The 19,954-nt window shown below is 36.0% G+C and overlaps 1 protein-coding gene across 3 annotated transcripts; it reads left to right on the plus strand.

Moving 5' to 3' along the window:
• Nucleotides 1-1,436: 1,436 nt before the first annotated feature.
• On the plus strand, nt 1,437-19,793 carry LOC113055269 (protein kinase C-binding protein 1-like). Of its 3 annotated transcripts, none has more exons than XM_026221433.1 (20): nt 1,437-1,540; nt 5,277-5,341; nt 5,545-5,696; nt 7,459-7,680; nt 9,126-9,239; nt 9,780-9,872; nt 9,980-10,067; nt 10,164-10,219; nt 10,298-10,375; nt 10,470-10,585; nt 11,239-11,735; nt 11,819-11,956; nt 12,806-12,967; nt 13,269-13,835; nt 15,109-15,603; nt 16,439-16,638; nt 16,743-16,823; nt 16,919-16,997; nt 17,491-17,730; nt 18,197-19,793. In XM_026221433.1, the coding sequence occupies exons 1-20, from the start codon at nt 1,527-1,529 to the stop codon at nt 18,361-18,363; spliced, it is 3,624 nt and encodes a 1,207-aa protein (XP_026077218.1). In that variant the 5' UTR covers nt 1,437-1,526; the 3' UTR covers nt 18,364-19,793. The 3 variants fall into 3 exon arrangements, with proteins under 3 accessions (XP_026077218.1, XP_026077220.1, XP_026077219.1); XM_026221435.1 differs by having other exon boundaries at nt 7,537-7,680; XM_026221434.1 differs by lacking the exon at nt 1,437-1,540 and adding an exon at nt 3,041-3,837.
• Nucleotides 19,794-19,954: the final 161 nt, after the last annotated feature.

Genomic DNA, 19,954 nt, shown 5'->3' on the forward strand with positions numbered 1-19,954 from the left:
TGAAGGGCTGTTAACCATTCTGTTTGTTAGTTTTAAATAATGCAATTGCAAGGGCCTTTGAATTGTTTACCATCATTCATTAAAATATCTTCTTTTGTGTTCCACTAAGGAAACTAAATCATAGAGGTTCGAATGACAAAGTGTGAGTAAACAATGAAAGATTTTATTTATTTTTTGGCATACTATCCCTTTAAGAATTAGCCATTAAGTTTGAGTTTAAGGATTTGGACTAGTAAGGAACCACCCAGAACACCATAGCAACAACCCACATAACCCTGACAACAGGATACGTGGTAATGCACTAAACTCACTCAAAACACCTTAGCAACCACATAGCAACATCCTGGCAACCATCCAAAACACCCTAATATTGTGGAAGTGAGATTTGCATGGGCAAGCAAATGTATAAATCAAAATGTTTAAAAATCGAATAATTGATTAGTCAGTTTCAGTATCCTATGATTAAATATCCACGTGTTGCTGGTTCTTTTTAGATACAAAAACACAAAGTCTGGTTTTGCAAGGATACATCAAGCGTGGGGGGTGTTTTGGGAGCTAAATCAACTGCAAGTTGCTTCAGAACCTGTCGAACTAGAGTGGGTTTCAGATAAGCTGTGCCCAGACCCCACCCTCTCAGGTTGAAAACATCCCTGTTGGAAAACCCAGGATATGCTGGTTAAGTATGTTTTGAAGCTGGGATGCTGGTTTAAGCTGGTCCTTAGCTGGTCATGTACTGGTCCAGCATAAACCAGCAAAGGACCAGCTCAAACCAGCATGATATGATTTGGAGTATTGTCCACAAAACAAAAAACTCATACAGGTTTGGAACAACTTGAGAGTGAGTAAATGATGACAGAATTTTCATTTTTGAGTGGACTGTCCCTTTAAGACTCTCTCTTTACTGTTTTAGTAGAAATCAGAAAGCTCAAACTACTCGATAACCAACCCAAGGTGTTTTGATGATATGAATTTGTTGAATCAATGATGTGGTTCAAATTAGTGAATGATTCAGAGGTAATGACGTAGTGAACGATTATAAAATTAAAATGTAAACTTAATATATGTATTAAGCCTAAAAAACCAATCTTTATAATTTAATTATGATTTTCCTTTCAGCAGAGGAGGGTTTAATTTCAACACTCAAGGCCTTGTCAAGGCCTTTTTACTTAGTAATTAGTACTTAATTTAATGCAAAACACCTTTAAAAAGAGCTTGCCTGTAAATAATTGAGCTCCGTTTTAGCTGCAACACATCAAGGCCTAGCTCCTTTTTCAGTTCACAATCCTGCCACAGCCTGTCTGGACTGAACAAAAGAAATTTACTCAGGAAACCTGTCAGCCAATCAGCTGCTGCCTCTCATCCTGCCTGTAAAATCCGGCCAATCACAAAACTGCTTTCATTGCTGTTATCAGAATGTTGGCTTGGCTGGCTTGGAGAGCAGAGAGACTGCTGTGTAGAGAGAGAGAGAGAGGGAGGGCTGTCCTCCATGTTTTAATAAGCATTGACATTACACACTGTTTTAAGCCATGCATCCACAGAGGTAAGAGATTTTTCATTGCTTATATGCTTTCTACACTACCTCTTAATGCTAATGGTTGAATTATGTCATGCAGAAATACAGGATTTTCTGAGAGACAGGGGACAAAAAAGCTGTCCCAACACCAAAGAGCTGGATCCTGGCAGGCAGAGGCAACTCAGAAATCACACTCACACTGTGTTTTAGTCACCAGGCTCGCATGGCTGACCTGTGCTAACACTGTGACCAACCTGGCCTCTTCTGGTCTCTCTCCTAGTAAAGTTTCTCTAGAGCTGGAGAGGAGCACAGTTGTGTCACAGGCCAGACCTCTCAAAATGGAAGGCCCTGAAGAGCAGAAAGTACAGACTGTAAGAGGAAGTGCACATGTAGACCGGCAGAAAAGATCGAGCAGCCGTTTTGGCTCAGGTTGCAATTTAAGGGAACACTTTTCAATGGCCGACATAACGCTGAATGTCCATTTTGCTCAGGGTATAGGCCTAATTCGCATTCGCAGCTTTTGCTGACAGAGTTATTGAATGTGAAATAGAAGAGACTTTCTTTTCAATCAATAGATGCATGTAGATGGTGTAATAAGCTTGTGTTTGTCTTTCTAGGTTAAATAGAGGCTTCTGTCTGTGGACTCAGGTTGTAAAGACTCTGTGCAGGCCAGGCATTTTATCAAAACTTAGTTGTGGTATGAGCTGGCAGCCATTTCAGACAGACTTCCTCTTTCGGCTGTGCAACCACAACGACTGTTTTTGTGTATGTGAATGCAAGCATTTTGCCTTAATGTGGCATTATTAATATTACGTTTGTATCCAGTATTTCAAATATTTCTTTTGGGTGGCAAGTCGTTGGATACAGTATTTAATACAGCAGAGGTCAAAGCGGTGGAATAGTGTTTTTTTCCACAACAGTAATGTCAAACTGAGGTGTGTGTGTTTTAGTTCTTAACCTGCCATAGCAGTTATTGTCTGCAAAATAACCTGCACTTTGGACAGTACGGCTGTTAAAGCAAGTGATTAAATGTGACTGTTTATTGGCTTCACCTGTCTGATTGACAGTGCATGTGCACATGTGATTTCCTAATATCTGTTTGAGATTAAACTTCTAGAAACTTCTAGAAATGTGATTTAACGTTTAACTGCTGAGATTTGTGAGGGGTGGAAGAAAAGAGCAGAGGATTAATTACAACACAGGGAGATTTAAGAAACATCATTTGAATTATCATCATCAAATCATTTTTATTAGTAACCAGACAGAAGAGTTTCCATGATATTTCTGTTGTTCAGAATATGACTATTTATTACTTTATTACTACTTTATTTATTACAGTATTATATATATATATATATATATATATATATATATATATATATATATATATATATATATATATATATATATATATATATTTTTATATATATATATATATATATATATATATATATATATATATATGAAATAATGAAATACAAATGCCATGAAATCCACATGCATAAAATTATAAATCCACATGATATTTTACAACATGAATTAACCTTGTTTCATAAGAGGGTTGAATTATCTGATATTAAGGAATGATGTTGGTGATTTAGGACCACAGTGATCGCTTCTGTGACATCATTTACTGTTTTATTGAGCTTGTTTATAATATCAAGACAAACAAATATGCTTCCTGACATTTTTGAACCCCCCCACCCCACCCCCCCATAGGGAGTATTTCCCAAGACCTGCAATTTGCCACGACTCCGATTCCATTTTCCAGCCTTTTCTTGGTCTCTTGGTGTTTACAGGGCCCTTGCTACATTCCTGAGAGCCGCTCATTTGACAAATCTCCATTTGGCTCTTACTTAACACGACAAGGACAGAGAATGTGATCAAAATGGTCGCCCTTAACCCGTGACTGCAAGAAGGGGAGGAGAATAAAATCATCTGACATGTTTGTCCGAACATCTGTGTCCCATGTTTATTCACACCGGTGGTTTTCAGGGTAGAATATGAGTATTTTCCTGGTGAATGGCAGAAGCAGCAGCAGCCCTCCCTGCATTGCAGCAGTGTATCAAAGCAGGGAGAGCCTGTGTGGCACACACAGCACCAGCCGCCCAATCACGCGCCTCCGTGTGGCTCTCAAACCAATCGGCAGCACACAGCTGAGGTTAAAGATTGACAATCGCTATGAGAGCAGCAGGGAGAGCAGGGCCCTTCTGGAAAATTCTGCACCCATCTTTGTCTCATCCCTTACTGCCTTTATATCTGAAAAACAAACATTTAAAAGGCTCAGCCTGAAGAATCTGTGTACTGTGCCTGTAAAGAAAAAGGTATGCCGTTATTATATGTCAGTTTTTAGATGGACAACCATACAATGCTAGTGTGACTGTCTGTTTTTTGGGAGGAAGCTTGTGTGTTAAGGTTATAGGTGTTTCTGCGATTGTACTGTATTTTGCCATTTTACCTCATGTTTTCGGATTATTGCTTGCGTAAGAGGAACTGTATTCTTCTATGGGTGGGGAGTGGATGGTGCATGCAGGCTGGATGTGAGAAGGCCAAGATGGCAAGTGCTCAAGCTCTACAGATGTTTGCCTTGTGCATGCTGTCAACACACCCCCTCCCCAATCTGCATCTCTGAAGGTTGGGGGTGCAGGACGGAGCAAGCTATCGCTGCAACATCAGTGCAGATGCATTAGAATAGACCTCGTAAATGTCAATAACAGTGTGATTCTTTGATCATCTTGAGGTTTGTTTCGTGGAGGTTGCTATCTGTTCCTCTGCTCGTGGTGGGTGGGTGTGAAAATTACCCAGGCATCAGGAGAGTAAATGAGGCTTTTTAAACCCACATAGGCTGCAAATGGGAAACGTTATGTGGCTTTGAAGGTCTCATGTCTTAGTGCTACATCGAAATTGAAATTTCCACAGAGGTTTAGCATTGGCATCAACTGATGCTACATCTGATGAGTTATGGGCCATCGCTCTGATGTGGAGACTGTACTCAGATGACGTTTGTTTGTTTATTGGGATTTCTAATAGAAAATTCACTCTTGGCAGTAAGAGGAAACCATCTTGGTGCTACTTCCGCCAGTGATGCACTGCAAAAAATAATTTTGTTGCTGAGTATTTTTATATTGTTTTCCAGTATAAATCTAAAAGAATTCTTAAATGGAGATATTTACTTTTGAAGCAAAATGACAGATTTTTGGTTATTTATTATGAAAGTGGGGTAAGAAAAATAATAATGTTTTTCCTTTGAATTAAATTTATTGTTTTTACCCCATAGACCGATATTTCTTTCTTTTAGATATTTGTATTGGTAAACAATATATATATATATATATATATATATATATATATATATCACACACACACACACTCAATAAATGTGAAGTGTTTATTTTTTGCACTGCATAAGTTAACTGTGTTTTCTGTTGTGTTTTTGGATTGGAGAAAAGTGCATTATCGTTTACAGAAATGAAACTGCTTTGCCTTTTTTGTATACATTTACATAAAATTTGATATTTTTATGCCATGTCACTCGTTGACGAAACCATCAGGAAAGGCCACAGCTGATTTATTTTCGCTAGTAGCTTCACTGTAGCTAAACACATTCCCTCCGAAGGTACAAAATGAATTCAAGCATCATTTTTGTTTAGCAGTTTCTTTTATTGAAAAGAATCAGAAGTGCAGGTGCCATAACAACAAAACAGCAGGTATAGCTGTACAACATGGACATTTAAATACCATTGATTTCTTTTCATTGTGGCAGTTTGGCTGAAGGAGGGAAAGAGTCAGATGCAACTGAAAGGATGGAAATCGCAACACGATCCAAGGGTGAGAATTGTCCTTGATCAGATGAGAGTCTCACATTTATTTCCACATTCAAGTGTCAAAACAGTGCAAACACGTCATGTTTGTTAAGCTTCCATTTTTGTTGATGCTTTGTGATCGGATTGAATTTTTTTCAGTATAGTTCAGCTTATATCTACAGTTGTAACTCTAAGATTATGTCAGTAATCTGTGCCATTGCTGTGCAGTCTCTGATCAAGGGTCAGCAGAGAGGACCGCCCCAAAGCGGAAGGTTTCCAGCCCCCCTCACTCCTCAAACGGACACTCGCCCTCAGAACCCTCCTCCAGTCCTGTCAAAAAGAAGAAGAAACCAGGAGCCGTCAATAACAGTAAAGACCAGGTGCAACTTTTGCTTCCTATAAGAGCCCTTGTTCAGTCCTGCATGTCAGTCATTCACCAAATTTACAGTTATAATAAAAAACAAATATATATATATTTTGTCTTTTGGGTGACGACTTTCATAGTGATTTCACTACAAGATTTGATGGTATTCATCATTACCATAATCCATTTTATGATTTAGTTCACTGTTTTGCTGTATTACCAAAAAAAAAAAAGTATTTATAACTGATTTGCTAAAACTTATTTTTGGCCACTTTAAGATTTTTGTGTACTTTTGGCAAATGCTCCAAAATCTGCCAAGAGCCTTGTCAATTAATAATGCAATTTTCTGATTGCAAATATTTTGTTAAATAAAAATGTATTTCATTTTAGTCATTATCAAAATCTTATCCCACACAATATTTAAGCTTTATGTATTTAATACATACAAAAGTTACATTCATTTGAATTAAATAGTTATGACATAAACAAATTAACATAATGTGATGCATATTTGTCAAATATAATTTAAAACAAGTAAGGATGAGATTTATGTAATAGTACTAAAAAAAACCAAATGTGTTTTAAATACAAAACATACAGGTTTACATATGTCATTTAAATCCAATTTATTAAATGTAAACTAATTCATACATTTTAACTGCTCAAATATTTAATTTTAAAATTCTTAACTGATTAAATGTAATTGTATTCACAAAGAACATTTATGCTGATTCTAGAAATCAAATAGATGCAAATACTTAAGTACTTTTTCTATTGTTTTTCAAGTATACTTGCTTGAAAATATTTTGCTGATATTTGAAGAAAATCTAACATTTTGCTGCTTTTAGCAATAACTAGTTTTTAAATTAAGAGTCAGATGTGAAGTACATTATCTTTAACACTTGAAAACATCAAGTTTAAACTTTTTTTTTTATTATTATGGATTTAGAATTTTAATAATAGCTTTATTTAGACTGATGTCGTCAAAATGAAATAAGTAAATCAATGAATATTAAATCGAAAGGTTATCTACTACTATTATCAGGCTATTATAGTAGCAAGAGTTCAATATTAATATATTAATGACCATGTTTTTCTTAATTTCTTGTCATATTTTATTACCATTTTCTAAACTAAATCGAAAAAACATAATGTGTGAAATGTTGAAGTGGTCTGAATAAATTTTGGTTTGACTGTACATGTTTGACTGATGTGGCCATTGCATCACATCCACTGTTTTTTCAGCATCTCACACCATGAGCAACCATATGCAAACAGACCACACTTATCATCAAACCCTGGCATCAGCGATTGATAAACCCTCAAGCTGACCATTACATTTTTCATTTTTTTTGCAGGGAATCCAAACAAAACATTTTACCTTTAAGTGTCATCTTTCGCCAGTGACATTCATTTTTACAAACAGCCTAATGTCCATGGCTTCAGATAATGAGCTCAGCCAAACAAATGCAAGGCAGGTGGCTGTCATGCGAGCTAATCTGAAATGTGTATCCAGGGACAGCCTATGATTTATATTGATGCAGCTGCAATGAATTATTTGACCTGAGCTTGTTTCCACCTCTAACAACGATGCATTTACTTTCACGTTACAGATTGAAATTCCATTAATTTAATGCTCATTAGTGTACATTTGCCCTCTTCTGTACTTTCATGTCACTCCCTGATCGATAACCATTGTGCCTGCTTGTTTTGTCTTGTAACCTTTAATAGCCATGTTTTGAAACCCCAACCCTCTGTTTCTCTCGCCCGCATTCCAGTCAGAACTAAGACATGGTCCCTTTTACTATGTGAAGCAGCCCGCACTCACCACAGACCCTGTTGATGTTGTGCCGCAGGACGGGCGGAATGACTTCTACTGCTGGGTGTGCCACCGCGAGGGCCAGGTGCTCTGCTGTGAGCTCTGCCCTCGCGTCTACCACGCTAAGTGCCTCAAACTGGCTGCAGAGCCCGAGGGAGACTGGTTCTGCCCTGAATGTGAGGTACTGGCTCATGCAGATCTAATTAAAAAAAAATAATTCTTCAATCTTCACAGTGCAGATTGTTAGCTATTTGGATTTTTTTTTTTTTATAGTTAGGGCAAGTTACTTTTTCTGAAGATAAAAACTCTTCATTTTATTAAACTTATATATTTGCATCTGTAGATTTCAATTACAATACATATAATATTTTTTGTTCCATCTATATTCTGAAGTTTTTTACAGAGAGGTTTGTTTATATTGATTTTTTGCTTTATTTTATACACCATTTTGTTCCTAAAAATATGTGATAAAGTGATAAAAAGACATATCTGAAATCTGACACATCAGACACTGATGTGTCAACAAATTGAAACAATTTTGAACCTGGCTTTATCCATTATTCGGACTCCTGTTCTTGAAATGTGTGATAATTACTGCATAATTGATTAGATACTAGATTATTTGCATATTTAAACATAATATTTCAGAAAACTTGTAGCCTAATACACCAAAAGTTTTTTTTTGCAATTCTTAATGTAATTAATCAACTTGGCAAGTATGGCAATATCTATTAGTTAAATTAACTTTTAATTGTTTGTTTTTCTCTCCAAAATCCATTTATAGTATAAGTCAAGGTTTCTTTCACTAAAAAGTCATACTTTTGTTTTACCTGACAATATTACACTCTCTCTGACTTTTGGAATTAAACTTTTGAAATGCTATATTGCATGTAGATTAGTGCTTTTATGATTGGCTAACTTTTTTGCATGTGAAATTAGTAATTAGATATTTGTGCGCACTTTTGACAAATGTCCCAAAATCTGCCAAGAGCCTTGTCAATTAATCATTCAATTTTCTGATTGCAAATATTTTTTTTAAATACAAATTTCTTTAATTTTAATCATTATCAAAAAAAATTCACAAAAAAAATATTTAGGACTATATTTAAGATTTATGTATTTAATACATATAAAAGTTACATCGATTTGGAATAAATAGTTTTAACATAAACAAATTAACATAATGTGATGCATATTTGTTTGCCACATATAATTTTAAACAATTAAGGATGAGATTTATGTAATAGTACTAAAAAACACCAAATGTGTTTTAAGTACAAAACATACAGGTTTATATATTTATCATATAAATCCAATTTATTAAATGTAAACTAATTCATACGTTTTAACTGCTCAAATATTTAATGTTCAAAATTCTTAACTGATTAAATGTAACTGTATTCACAAAGAACATTTATGCTGATTCTAGAAATCAAATAGATGCAAATACTTTTCCTGTTGTGAAATTAGTAATGCTCCTACTAAGTTACTGAATAATAAACATAAGTTGTAACTGGCAGCATACCATGCGAGTAATATCTGAATTCATTTTTGCATGCATTTTGAAAACTATTTCGACAGAAATAAAGAAATAAAGCTTTAAGCATTTCTCTTTTTTGTTTACAGAAAATAACAGTTGCAGAGTGCATAGAGACTCAGAGTAAAGCTATGACGATGCTCACATTGGATCAGCTGTCTTTCCTGCTGAAGTTTGCTCTCCAGAAGATAAAGCAGCCTGGTGTAGGTTTCTTGACTTTCCATGGCTCTCCTTTTGGAGATCCATGATTTAGTCTGCATTTGAGAGCTGTGCCTAGAACTAACAAAAAAAGCAATTTTGAGAAACTGTAATGTTTTCCCCCTTTTTTTTTTTTACATTGTACACTTGAATATGAAATGAGAGTCTTACATTTAAACCCCTTTCCTCATAGAACAGGCACAGACACATTCTGCCCACCTGAAAAGCTTCATGAATGTCTCAATGGTATTGTTTGGGGTTACTTCCACAGTAGAGCTTTCACATCACAATTTGGTTTGTTAGGTTGGGTTAAAGTGTTTTTATTAAACGGTATGCCAACATAAGTGTCATTCTGTGTGAACAATACACTGTAAAAATCCTATTCAATTTACAGTAAAAAAAAAAAAAAAAAAAAAAACCTGGAAGCATTGGTTGCCAGAAATGAATGGATAAAAATATGGTTACAATGGTTTAGGTATTACTGGAATTTATTTTATTTAATTTTTTTTACCTCGAATACTAAAATTTATTGTTCTTTTCTTCAGACGGAGCCATTTCAGAAGCCGGTGTCGTTGGATCAGCATCCTGATTATGCAGAATATATATTTCATCCCATGGATCTCTGTACTTTAGAAAAGGTGGAAGCGAAGCATTTGAATCTGATCGATATTCTTAATACTTTGGAATGTATCAAATCTGGCACCTTATGAAAGTTTTTTATTAGTGTGTTTGTGTTCCTGTTCAGAATACGAAAAAGAAAATGTACGGCTCCACTGAGGCTTTCCTGGCTGATGTGAAGTGGATTTTGCACAACTGTATCATTTATAACGGAGGTGGGTTGCTAACAGTTCCACTGTACTGTCAAATTAGTTTCTGCTGAACATTTGTTTTGTTAATACATAATCTCTATGCGACTGTTTTTCTCTTAGGCAACCATAAACTTACAGCAACGGCTAAAGTTATTGTAAAGATCTGTGAACATGAAGTATGTATTGTAAATTGTAAGCCAAAATAAGTACACTCTTATTCAGAGCCAGTTTTTTAAATACCAATTACTTTTCAGATGAATGAGATCGAGGTCTGTCCGGAGTGCTATCTCTCTGCATGCCAGAAAAGGGACAACTGGTTTTGTGAACCATGTGTGAGTGTATTACACTAAACAAAATGAAATTCCTTCTTCACATAGTAACCAGTGTGAGTTAACCATCTGTTGATGAAATATTTGTGTGCATCAGAGCAACCCCCACCCTCTGGTTTGGGCCAAGCTGAAGGGATTCCCATTTTGGCCTGCCAAAGCTCTTAGAGACAAAGATGGACAAGTAGATGCACGGTTCTTTGGGCAGCATGACAGGTGAGGAACTATTAAACCATGTCCCTCCCAACCAAACACACAACATCAAACAATAAATCAATTTTCTTCATGTTAATCTTAATTTGATCATACACAGTATATATATATATATAACTATATTTGATAAAAAAAAATAAATAAATAATATATATATATATAGATCAACTTTTTTTATTGTTTTTAGATCAACAAACAACATTCATTCAAATTATATAAATATATTAACTGTGCTGTGAATTTAAGTTTTCAAATATGTACATTACACTATTACTAAAAATGCATAATTTTATTTTATAAAAGTAAAAGACTTGCTAAATTCATATCCATAAAAAAAAAAAAAATCCAATTAATTTTTTTCATAAAACAACGTCACTGAGCTTCTGTGTGCACAGAACCAACTTATAAAAAATTTGTATGATTATTTTCATTATGGATTTTTTTTTTTCAATTGTATAAATTATTGCAGCCGTATATTTCTCCAAAATCAAGTTTCTCTGATCTTCGCTACCAATATGTTTTGACTGGACATGATTGATATTCTGATGTGTTTCACTCTAGGTGAAGACAGAAAAATGACTTAACACTTTATAGAAAACACTTGTCGTCACTTCAATGTTTTTTTTTTATTCTAACTTATTCATTTTTATATACAGGGCCTGGGTTCCTATTAACAACTGCTACCTCATGTCCAAAGAAATCCCCTTCTCTGTGAAGAAGACCAAGAGCATCTTCAACAGTGCCATGCAGGAGATGGAAGTGTACGTAGAGAACATCCGGAAAAAATTTGGCGTCTTCAATTACGCTCCATTCCGCACACCTTACACACCAGACAACCAGTTCCAGATGCTCCTGGACCCGGCAAACCCTGGCGCGGGCTCCGTCAAACCTGAAAAACATGAGAAGATCAAGATCAGCTTTGATGTAACAGCATCTCCAAAGTTGCTTGTGGGTAAGAGCATGGTGTCCAGTGGAAACGTAGGGGGCGGGACAGGAAGGCGAATCTCAATGACGGACATGCCTCGTTCACCAATGAGCACTAACTCCTCTGCCCATACGGGATCTGATGGAGAACAGGAGACTACAGAGAAAGGTCATGCTAGAGCGGCCCTGCCACATTACAGCACTGGAGAGGAGTCAGCAGACTGCACTGGTATATATAACATTATTTTTCTCCTGTTAATATTTAAACAGAATGATTTGTTGTATGACTGAAGCTCATTTCTACACTTACAGCATCGCCTGGCCCTCCTAGAGCAGGTCTCACAGGAAACACCTTAGAGAGCCCTAAACCTTTCCATTCACCGGCTCCCAGCACCCCTGTTAAACAGGAGAAGACCCCCACTACCAGCAGCATCCTCAACCTCAACCTCGGTAAATCCCCTTCAGTTGATTCATCTGCTGCTCGTTTCATTGATTGTTTTATCTGATAATAGTCACGTTTTAAATTTCTATATATACGCTAGCATTCAAAAGCATTGGGTCAAAAAGACTTTTAAATGGTTTTCAAAACCTCTTATATTCAGCAAGACTGCATTTATGTGATAAAAAGCACAGCTTTACAGAAATATTGTGAACCGTTTTCTATTTCAAATAATTTCAATTTTAATTTATTCCAGTCTTCAGGGTCACATGATCTTCGCTTCTCATTATTATCAGTGTTGGAAATCTTTTTTTTTTTTACAGGATTCTTTGACAACAAAGTTCAAAAGAACAGCATTTATTTGAAATATTTTCTTTTTGTTACTTTACTTGCACAATAAAAGCATTCATTTCTTGAACAAAAAAACTTGACTCCAAACTTTTGATTGGTAAAAGATGTTCAATCACATCTTGCCCAATGTCCTCTTCCAAATTGAAGGATATGAATTATGTAGATGTCAGTATATACACTGTGTGCATAAAAATGATTACAATAAAAATGTTACATAATATATGTAACATTACAACAGTACAATTCTGTTCACTATATTGTACTGTGTGAAAGTAAACATGAAATCTAAATTTACTATATTTAATTTCTTCACAATAATAAGACATTAAGGTCTCATTGTGGATAATTCATTGGTGATGCTATTCCACAAAAAGCCTAAATCTAATTCTTCCTAGCTCTTAGGTATACTTGATGTCCTGCAGCTCAAATAATGATGTAATGAGGATCAAATGAGTATGCTTTTAGATATGCTCATAGAGGGCTAGTGAAATCCTTGTGATCTCTTTCAGATCGTAGTAAGGCAGAGATGGACCTGAAGGAGCTGAGTGAAAGTGTCCAGCAGCAACAGCAGCAGGGGGCTCAGCCCTCCCTCACCTCCCCTAAGAGACAGATCAGAAGCCGTTTCCAACTTAACCTGGATAAGACCATAGAGAGCTGCAAAGCACAGCTGGGTGAGTCCAGATAGATATCTGTCGTCAGAAACACAACAGCCATTTTCACACTTTGAACTGACTACAATTGCAACAGCTTTCAGTGTTTGGCTGCCATTCACAAACCATTCCAAATCTCTCTGATGGCATTACTTGCATTTATTACATAATTTGCTCTAGCTTTTTAAATATTCCTGTTTTCCTCATTAGTGAGTTAGTTACACTCTATTAATAATCCTTTTCATTTATGAAGACTTGTTGATAGAGAATTTGCAGCCAATGTATTACTTTCCTGAAGTTGAAACATTTCTGTGTCTCACAGGTATAGATGAAATATCTGAGGATGTGTATAAAGGCGTAGAGCACAGTGATTCGGAGGAATCCGACAAGTCTGTCTCCAGCGAGAGTGAATACGGTAGCGACGATGAGCAGAAATCAAAGTGCGGCCAAGATGACAAAACCGTAGCTGATGATAAAAATGAGAAAGAGCCACCCAAGAAAAAGTCAAAACCATCGGCGGCTGCTGGTGAGGACAAAGACAGCAGTGCAGAGTCTGCTGCTACAGCCAGTAAAACAACCAAAGGAGAAACCAGCCAAAAATCAAGCACCTCTGAGCCTATAGCTAAAGACAAACCAGGAATGGATTCAGAGAAAGAACCTCCTGAGAAACTGAAAGCTGCTCCCGCATCTCCAGATCCCAGAGAGAAACCCAAGGGCTCTGCGGAGGCCGTGCAGCCGGCATCTGTGGATGAAGACATGGACTCAGACTCTGAGAGGGAGCTGGTCATTGACCTGGGAGAAGAGCAGGCAGGGAAGGAGAGGAAGAGGAACAGGAAAGATTCAGCCGCTGTCACTGCACTCAAAGAGCCCACAGCCTCCAAACCTGAAGGTCAGATTTCCTTTATGAATCAGTGCCAATAAAGCATTAAAAAGAAAACTGTTAAACCAAAAAAAAATCAGTTGCACTAGATGCTTGTTCAGCATCAAGTAATTTTTATCCCAACCAGTCAGATGATAGTTGATGTTCAAAGGTCTACTCAGTGATTTTATTCATAAAGTAATTAAAAATAAAACAAATAATATATATTTAAATAAATAATATAAAATTAATATAGAATATAATGCACCTCAGATACATTAACGTTATCGGTTTTATTTTACATGGTTCTAACGTTAGCGGGTTGCTTCATGCTGATCGCCACATGATGAGCCGTATACGAATACTACGACTAGACCTATTATTATAAGACGTTTTCTATTACAGAATAAATCGATTTTTTAAATGCGAATTCTTTTTGATCAACGCTTTTGTCGCACAGCGGATTCGCTCTCGTTTCATACAAACGCAACTGGCGCCATCTTGCGTCTCAGTCACCGATTGCGTTGAACTTGAAATTTACCTCAGATCACTTTTAGTAATATTACTGTAATATTGTTCGTCTTGCTTCTAAGCCAGCTGCTTTTTTTACGTTATAGAGGAAGTTTCCGATATAATTACAGGTAAGTTTATACAATACCTAAAGCATAAATTAATATTTCTTGATGTGTGTAACGTTATTTATCTAAGATAACTGCCACATTTATCAACATACACAAAAATGTTTTTTGCATTTTTAAAATATAACCATAGTTTATTCGGATTTTGTACCATTCTAAGATTCAACTGGACAAAACCCATAACCAGTAAACTAATTAGCAAATGTCTTGTTAAAAATATATAATGAACAATTGCTTGCCTCTTTATATAGTTTCCCTGGTTAGGACAAAAGGTAAACTGGTTAATGTGTTCTCATGCCAGATATACTCTTATCATTTTTATTAATAGTTTAAATGGAAGTATTATTAAAGTAATTTTATTGTGTGTTTGTGTTTTTTATATGTATATTTATAATTTGGTTTTACTTTTATATTTTCCGTTTTACTAATTTTGTCATACATTTGAGTTATTTACAACAGTCACTGAGTTTAAAGTTTAAATGAAAATGAGAAATGTGGCTTTGCAGCTACCTACTGTAACATAAATTAAGTTTTCCTTTTTTTTCTTTACATTTTATTTTATTTCAGTTGACATTTATTTTAAGTGACAAAATGTTTTTATGGTTTTAGTTTTAGTTAACGATAATAACCCTGTCTCATGCGCTCATGATTTTCTTTGACTCCAGGTAAAGCCACTCCAGTTTCAGCCCAGCCTCAGAACCCAACAGTCCTTTCCTCCTCCCCAGCTATTAAAGACCCATCTCAATCCCCGATGGCCGTCCCGCTTAACATAACACACATCACAGCAGCTCCGAACAACACAACCTTGACCTCCTCGACCCTCCCCATCACCACTCCCTCCACCGCCAACAGTTCCTCACCCATCTCAACCATCACAGTAAAGAAACAGCGACCTTTACTGCCCAGAGAGACCGTACCTGTGGTGCAGCAGGCGGTCGTGTGGAACCCCACCACCAAGTTTCAGACGTCCTCTCAAAAGTGGCACATGCAAAAGGTGCATAGGCAGCAGCAGGGCCAAACGCAACCGGCCACGCAGGCGCAGGTGTTAACGCAGGTGCAGCGCAGCCAACAGCCGCAGCAGCAGGCGCAGGTCTCCTCATCCTCGTCAGGACAGCAGCCTTCATCCAGCACCAGATACCAAACACGACAGGCTGTGAAAAGTATGCAGTCGATGTGAATTAATAGTTTAATGTCATATGTGACCCTGGACCACAAAACCAGTCAAAAGGGTCAATTTCTCGAAATTAAGATTCATACATCATATAAAAGCTGAATAAATAAGCTTTCCGTGGATGTATGGTTTGTTAGGATCAGACAAAATACTGAGAAAATCACCTTTAAATTTGTCCAAAATAAGTAATATGCATTAACAATGCATATTATTAATCATAAATTAGGTTTTTATATGTTTCCAATAGGAAATTTACAAAACATCTTCATGGAACATGATCATGAGCAAATATTCTAATGATTTTTAGTATAAAAGAAAAATCAATAATTTTGACCCATACAAGGTTTTTTTTGGCTATTGCAAAAAATATACCCCATTGACTTAAGACTGGTTTTGTGGTCCAGGGTCAAATTCGTACAAAACTGGTTAAAACCGGTTGGATAAAAGTGTCTGCTAAATGCATAAATGTAAATTTAAATTGCATAATAAGGATAACTATTATTAAGAATTGTGTAGCGATAATAATTACAAATAATTTAGCACCAAATAAGCACATAAGAATGATTCTGAAGGATCATGTGACACTGAAGACTGGAGTAATGATGCTGAAAATTCAGCTTTGCCATCACAGGAATAAATGACATTTTGAAATGAATATAAAGTTATAAAACAGTTATTTTAAATTGCAATAATATTATGCAATAATAATATTACTTTTTTAATTTTTAATCAAGTAAATGCAGCTCTGGTGAGCGTAAGAGATAACTTTCAAAAACCTCTTATTCCAAGCTTCAATATCATTATTGTTGGGTTTGTTCTTGCAGCAGTGCAACAGAAGGACTCGACACACACCACATCCACCTCCACCGTCACCCTGGTGACCAGCACACCGGTATCGGCCACCGTGATGGCAGGTCCCTCCGTCAGCTCTTCCTCTTCATCATCAACATCCACAACTGGAGACTTCCAGATCCCCACTACGTCTGCTGATGTAGCAGCTGATATAGCCAAGTACACTAATAAAGTGAGACTGCTAAAAGAATTACACCTTTAAAGGAAAACCTTTTTAATTGATCTGTTAACGTAATTATTGATGTGTTTCACCAACTGTTTTTCAATTATTTACAGATCATGGATGCAGTTAAAGGGACAATGACTGAGATATATAATGACCTTTCCAAAAGCACATCGGGAAACACAATAGCAGAGGTTCGTATTTGTAAAGTAAATCTGGAGAAGAGCAAAGCACTGTTGGTGAGTTATGTAAAAATATGCGGAAAACATAAATTTCTGCCCTTTTACAGATTAGACGGTTGCGAATTGAAATTGAAAAACTTCAGTGGCTACATCAACAAGAATTATCAGAGATGAAGCACAATTTAGGTATGTGATTTCCTGATAGTAGTTTCATTAACGCAGGGATGCACCAATAAAAAAATGAGCATGAAGAGGATGAGCATGTACAAGACATTTAAAGCAATCAATTAAAAAACTGTAATATTGACCGTTAAATGATATAAGTCCCTGTGATTTCTCCAAGGTGGAAAATGTACAGTATAATGCTGAATTTGGCGACTTTTGGATTAAAAAATCAAAATACACTTAAATAAAACGTGTCTGTGAACATTAAAGTTCTAAATAAATGCTATTAAAATACAAAGTGCATGTTTATGTGTGAATGACATGCAGTTTTATCGGTGCAGTTTCCTTCACTACACACAGTCAAGCACACATGACGTGTCAAGAACATGTTTACTCAAGTTTAACTGAACCATTATGGACCAAATGGAATCCAGAATGGGGGTCCAATATATTGTGCATCAGTATTCCATACTGACTGCATATGCGTTCATCCACATTTTTTAAATGTACTCAGAGCTAACCATGGCAGAGATGAGGCAGAGTCTCGAACAGGAGCGAGAGCGAATCGTGACGGAGGTCAAGAAGCAGATGGAGGTGGAGAAACAGCAGGCCGTAGATGAAACTAAAAAGAAGCAATGGTGTGCAAATTGCAGAAAGGAGGCCATTTTCTACTGCTGTTGGAACACCAGCTACTGCGACTATCCCTGCCAACAAGCACACTGGCCTGAGCACATGAAGTCATGCACACAGTCTGGTAAGACAGCAGCAGACTCAGAATGACTATTAAATATCCACTACTATTCAAAAGTTGGAGATGATATGATTTTTTTTGTTGTTGTTGTTATTGGAAGAAGCTTCTTATACTCACCAAGGCTGCATTGATTTGTTACAGTAAAAACTATTTAAATACAGTTAAAACTAATTACAGTTTAAAGTAGCTGTTTTCTATTACTCCAGTCTCCAGTGTCAAACGGTCCTTCAGAAATCATCCTAATATGCTGATTTGTTGCTCAAGAAACATTTCTTCTTATTATCAATGTTGAAAACAGCAGTGCTGCTTCATATTTTTGTGGAAACCACTAGAGGTCTTTTGTAACATAAATTTCATGCATCCTTTCTGAACAAAAGTATTTGAATCGTGGTATATAAATGGTGTTTAAAATGACTCAATGACTTGTCGTCTTATTAATAAGTGTATGAAATGATTTTGTGCGTTCCAGCAACATCATCACAGCAAGAACAAGAGTCGGAAAGCAACACAGATGTTACTCCCAAAGTCCCTGGACAGCCGAACAACTCGCCTAGAGAGACTGTATCTGCTGCACCTGCAGACAAAGACAGTGAAGGGGATAAAGCCAAGGACAGTGTCACTGTCACAATGTCCTAGCTCATATGTACAAAACACACTACATCAGCACTTATGTCTGTACAGCTGTACATAGATGTTGTCAAATCCTTCACTACATTTTTTCCACTAATGTTTGTCTTGCCTGACTGTGCTTTTGTGTTATGACTGTGTCTGAATGTTCTAAATCTAAGACACACAGACCATTTCCTGCTGTAGGATTGAGAGGGTTGTCCGCCACTGTTGGGTTTGATCCTTAAAAAAAAAGAAAAAAAGACTAGTTTATTTATTGTTTTTTTTTAAATTGTGTGGGTACATGGGGTCTGATAACTCTTTTTAGTGTTGCCAAAATATATTTATAATATTCAGAATGCCTGACATGCTGGTAATCTTTCAAAGATGAGTCCCGTCCCTCATTTTATGGTTACAGCGAAATGGTGGTTTTTATTTCCAGTTCCAAAAACCTAGTACAACATGTGTTTATTTTGATTTTTGGTAATTTAAGAAGAGTATTGTGCTGTATTTCTTGGATTATCTTATTTATGCCATTTTATCAAAACATTTGGTTATATTAAACGTAAGAGACATCTTCTCCATACAGCGCTAAGAACACTGTTTTGAAAAAAATATGACTACTCTATCACTATCTTGTACGATTGTGTGTCTTCATGGAAAGGATATGGTTAAACATGTTGTAAAACTGTATTGTCACTAGATAAGAGTGAGAATTATAAATCTGAGACTCTGTTTATTTGTTTACCTGTAATATATCATAAATGCCTTCAGTTTTTTTTTCTTCAGTTTTTCCTGCTATTTACCTCCGAGATCCTGTTGATGTTGCAGTTTGTGTCATCAATAGAATCTCATTGTTCTCTTTTTAGGTTTACCTTGCATTCGAAAGCCAGTGTTAGATCATTGATGAATGACAGAACATTTTGTCATGTCTATATTGTTGGTGTCAAAGAATCGTTTGCCTTTAAGATGACAATTACTTTAAGACGATTAATTTATGTTTCCATTTTTTAATTTTTAAAAGTACCTGATTCATTTTATATGAACATTGGTGAAATGTATTATTTTTAAATTACCTTTTAATTTCCTAGTTAACAGGACTGTAATTTCAAACCAATATAGGTGATTAAGGCAGTACTTGTTTATTGCTGTTTTTGTTAGTTATATTTTTTGATGCTGTATTCTAAATGTTTGAAGAACATATTTTTATTAACCCATAAGTTACTGCATCTGTGAACCAGAAACAGAAAAAAATCTGTATGTTATGCTGTTAATAGTGCATACATGTGTTATTCCAAACCATATACAGAGGGCAAAGGAAATCGGTCAGGAGTGGCTGTCAGTCTAAAGAAGAACAGATCGATGTTTACAATATTGTATATAAATAAAGATCTGGTGGTCTAAATTGTAATTTAATAGTTTTTTTGTATGGTGCAAGTGAATTAAAGAGAACACCTGATGAAAATGTTTCACATTGGAGTCATTCATTGATGAGTGATTGACATTAAAACATGCAAGAAAGAAAACCCTACTTTATTTGAACCTTCACATGTGTTTTAATCTGACAGTATTCTCAAAAATCATGTGAGAAGCTGTATGCTATGTACATTTCTGGGTTGTG

This window comes from Carassius auratus, chromosome 36 (genome assembly GCF_003368295.1).
Source record: "Carassius auratus strain Wakin chromosome 36, ASM336829v1, whole genome shotgun sequence".
NCBI lineage: Eukaryota > Metazoa > Chordata > Actinopteri > Cypriniformes > Cyprinidae > Carassius > Carassius auratus.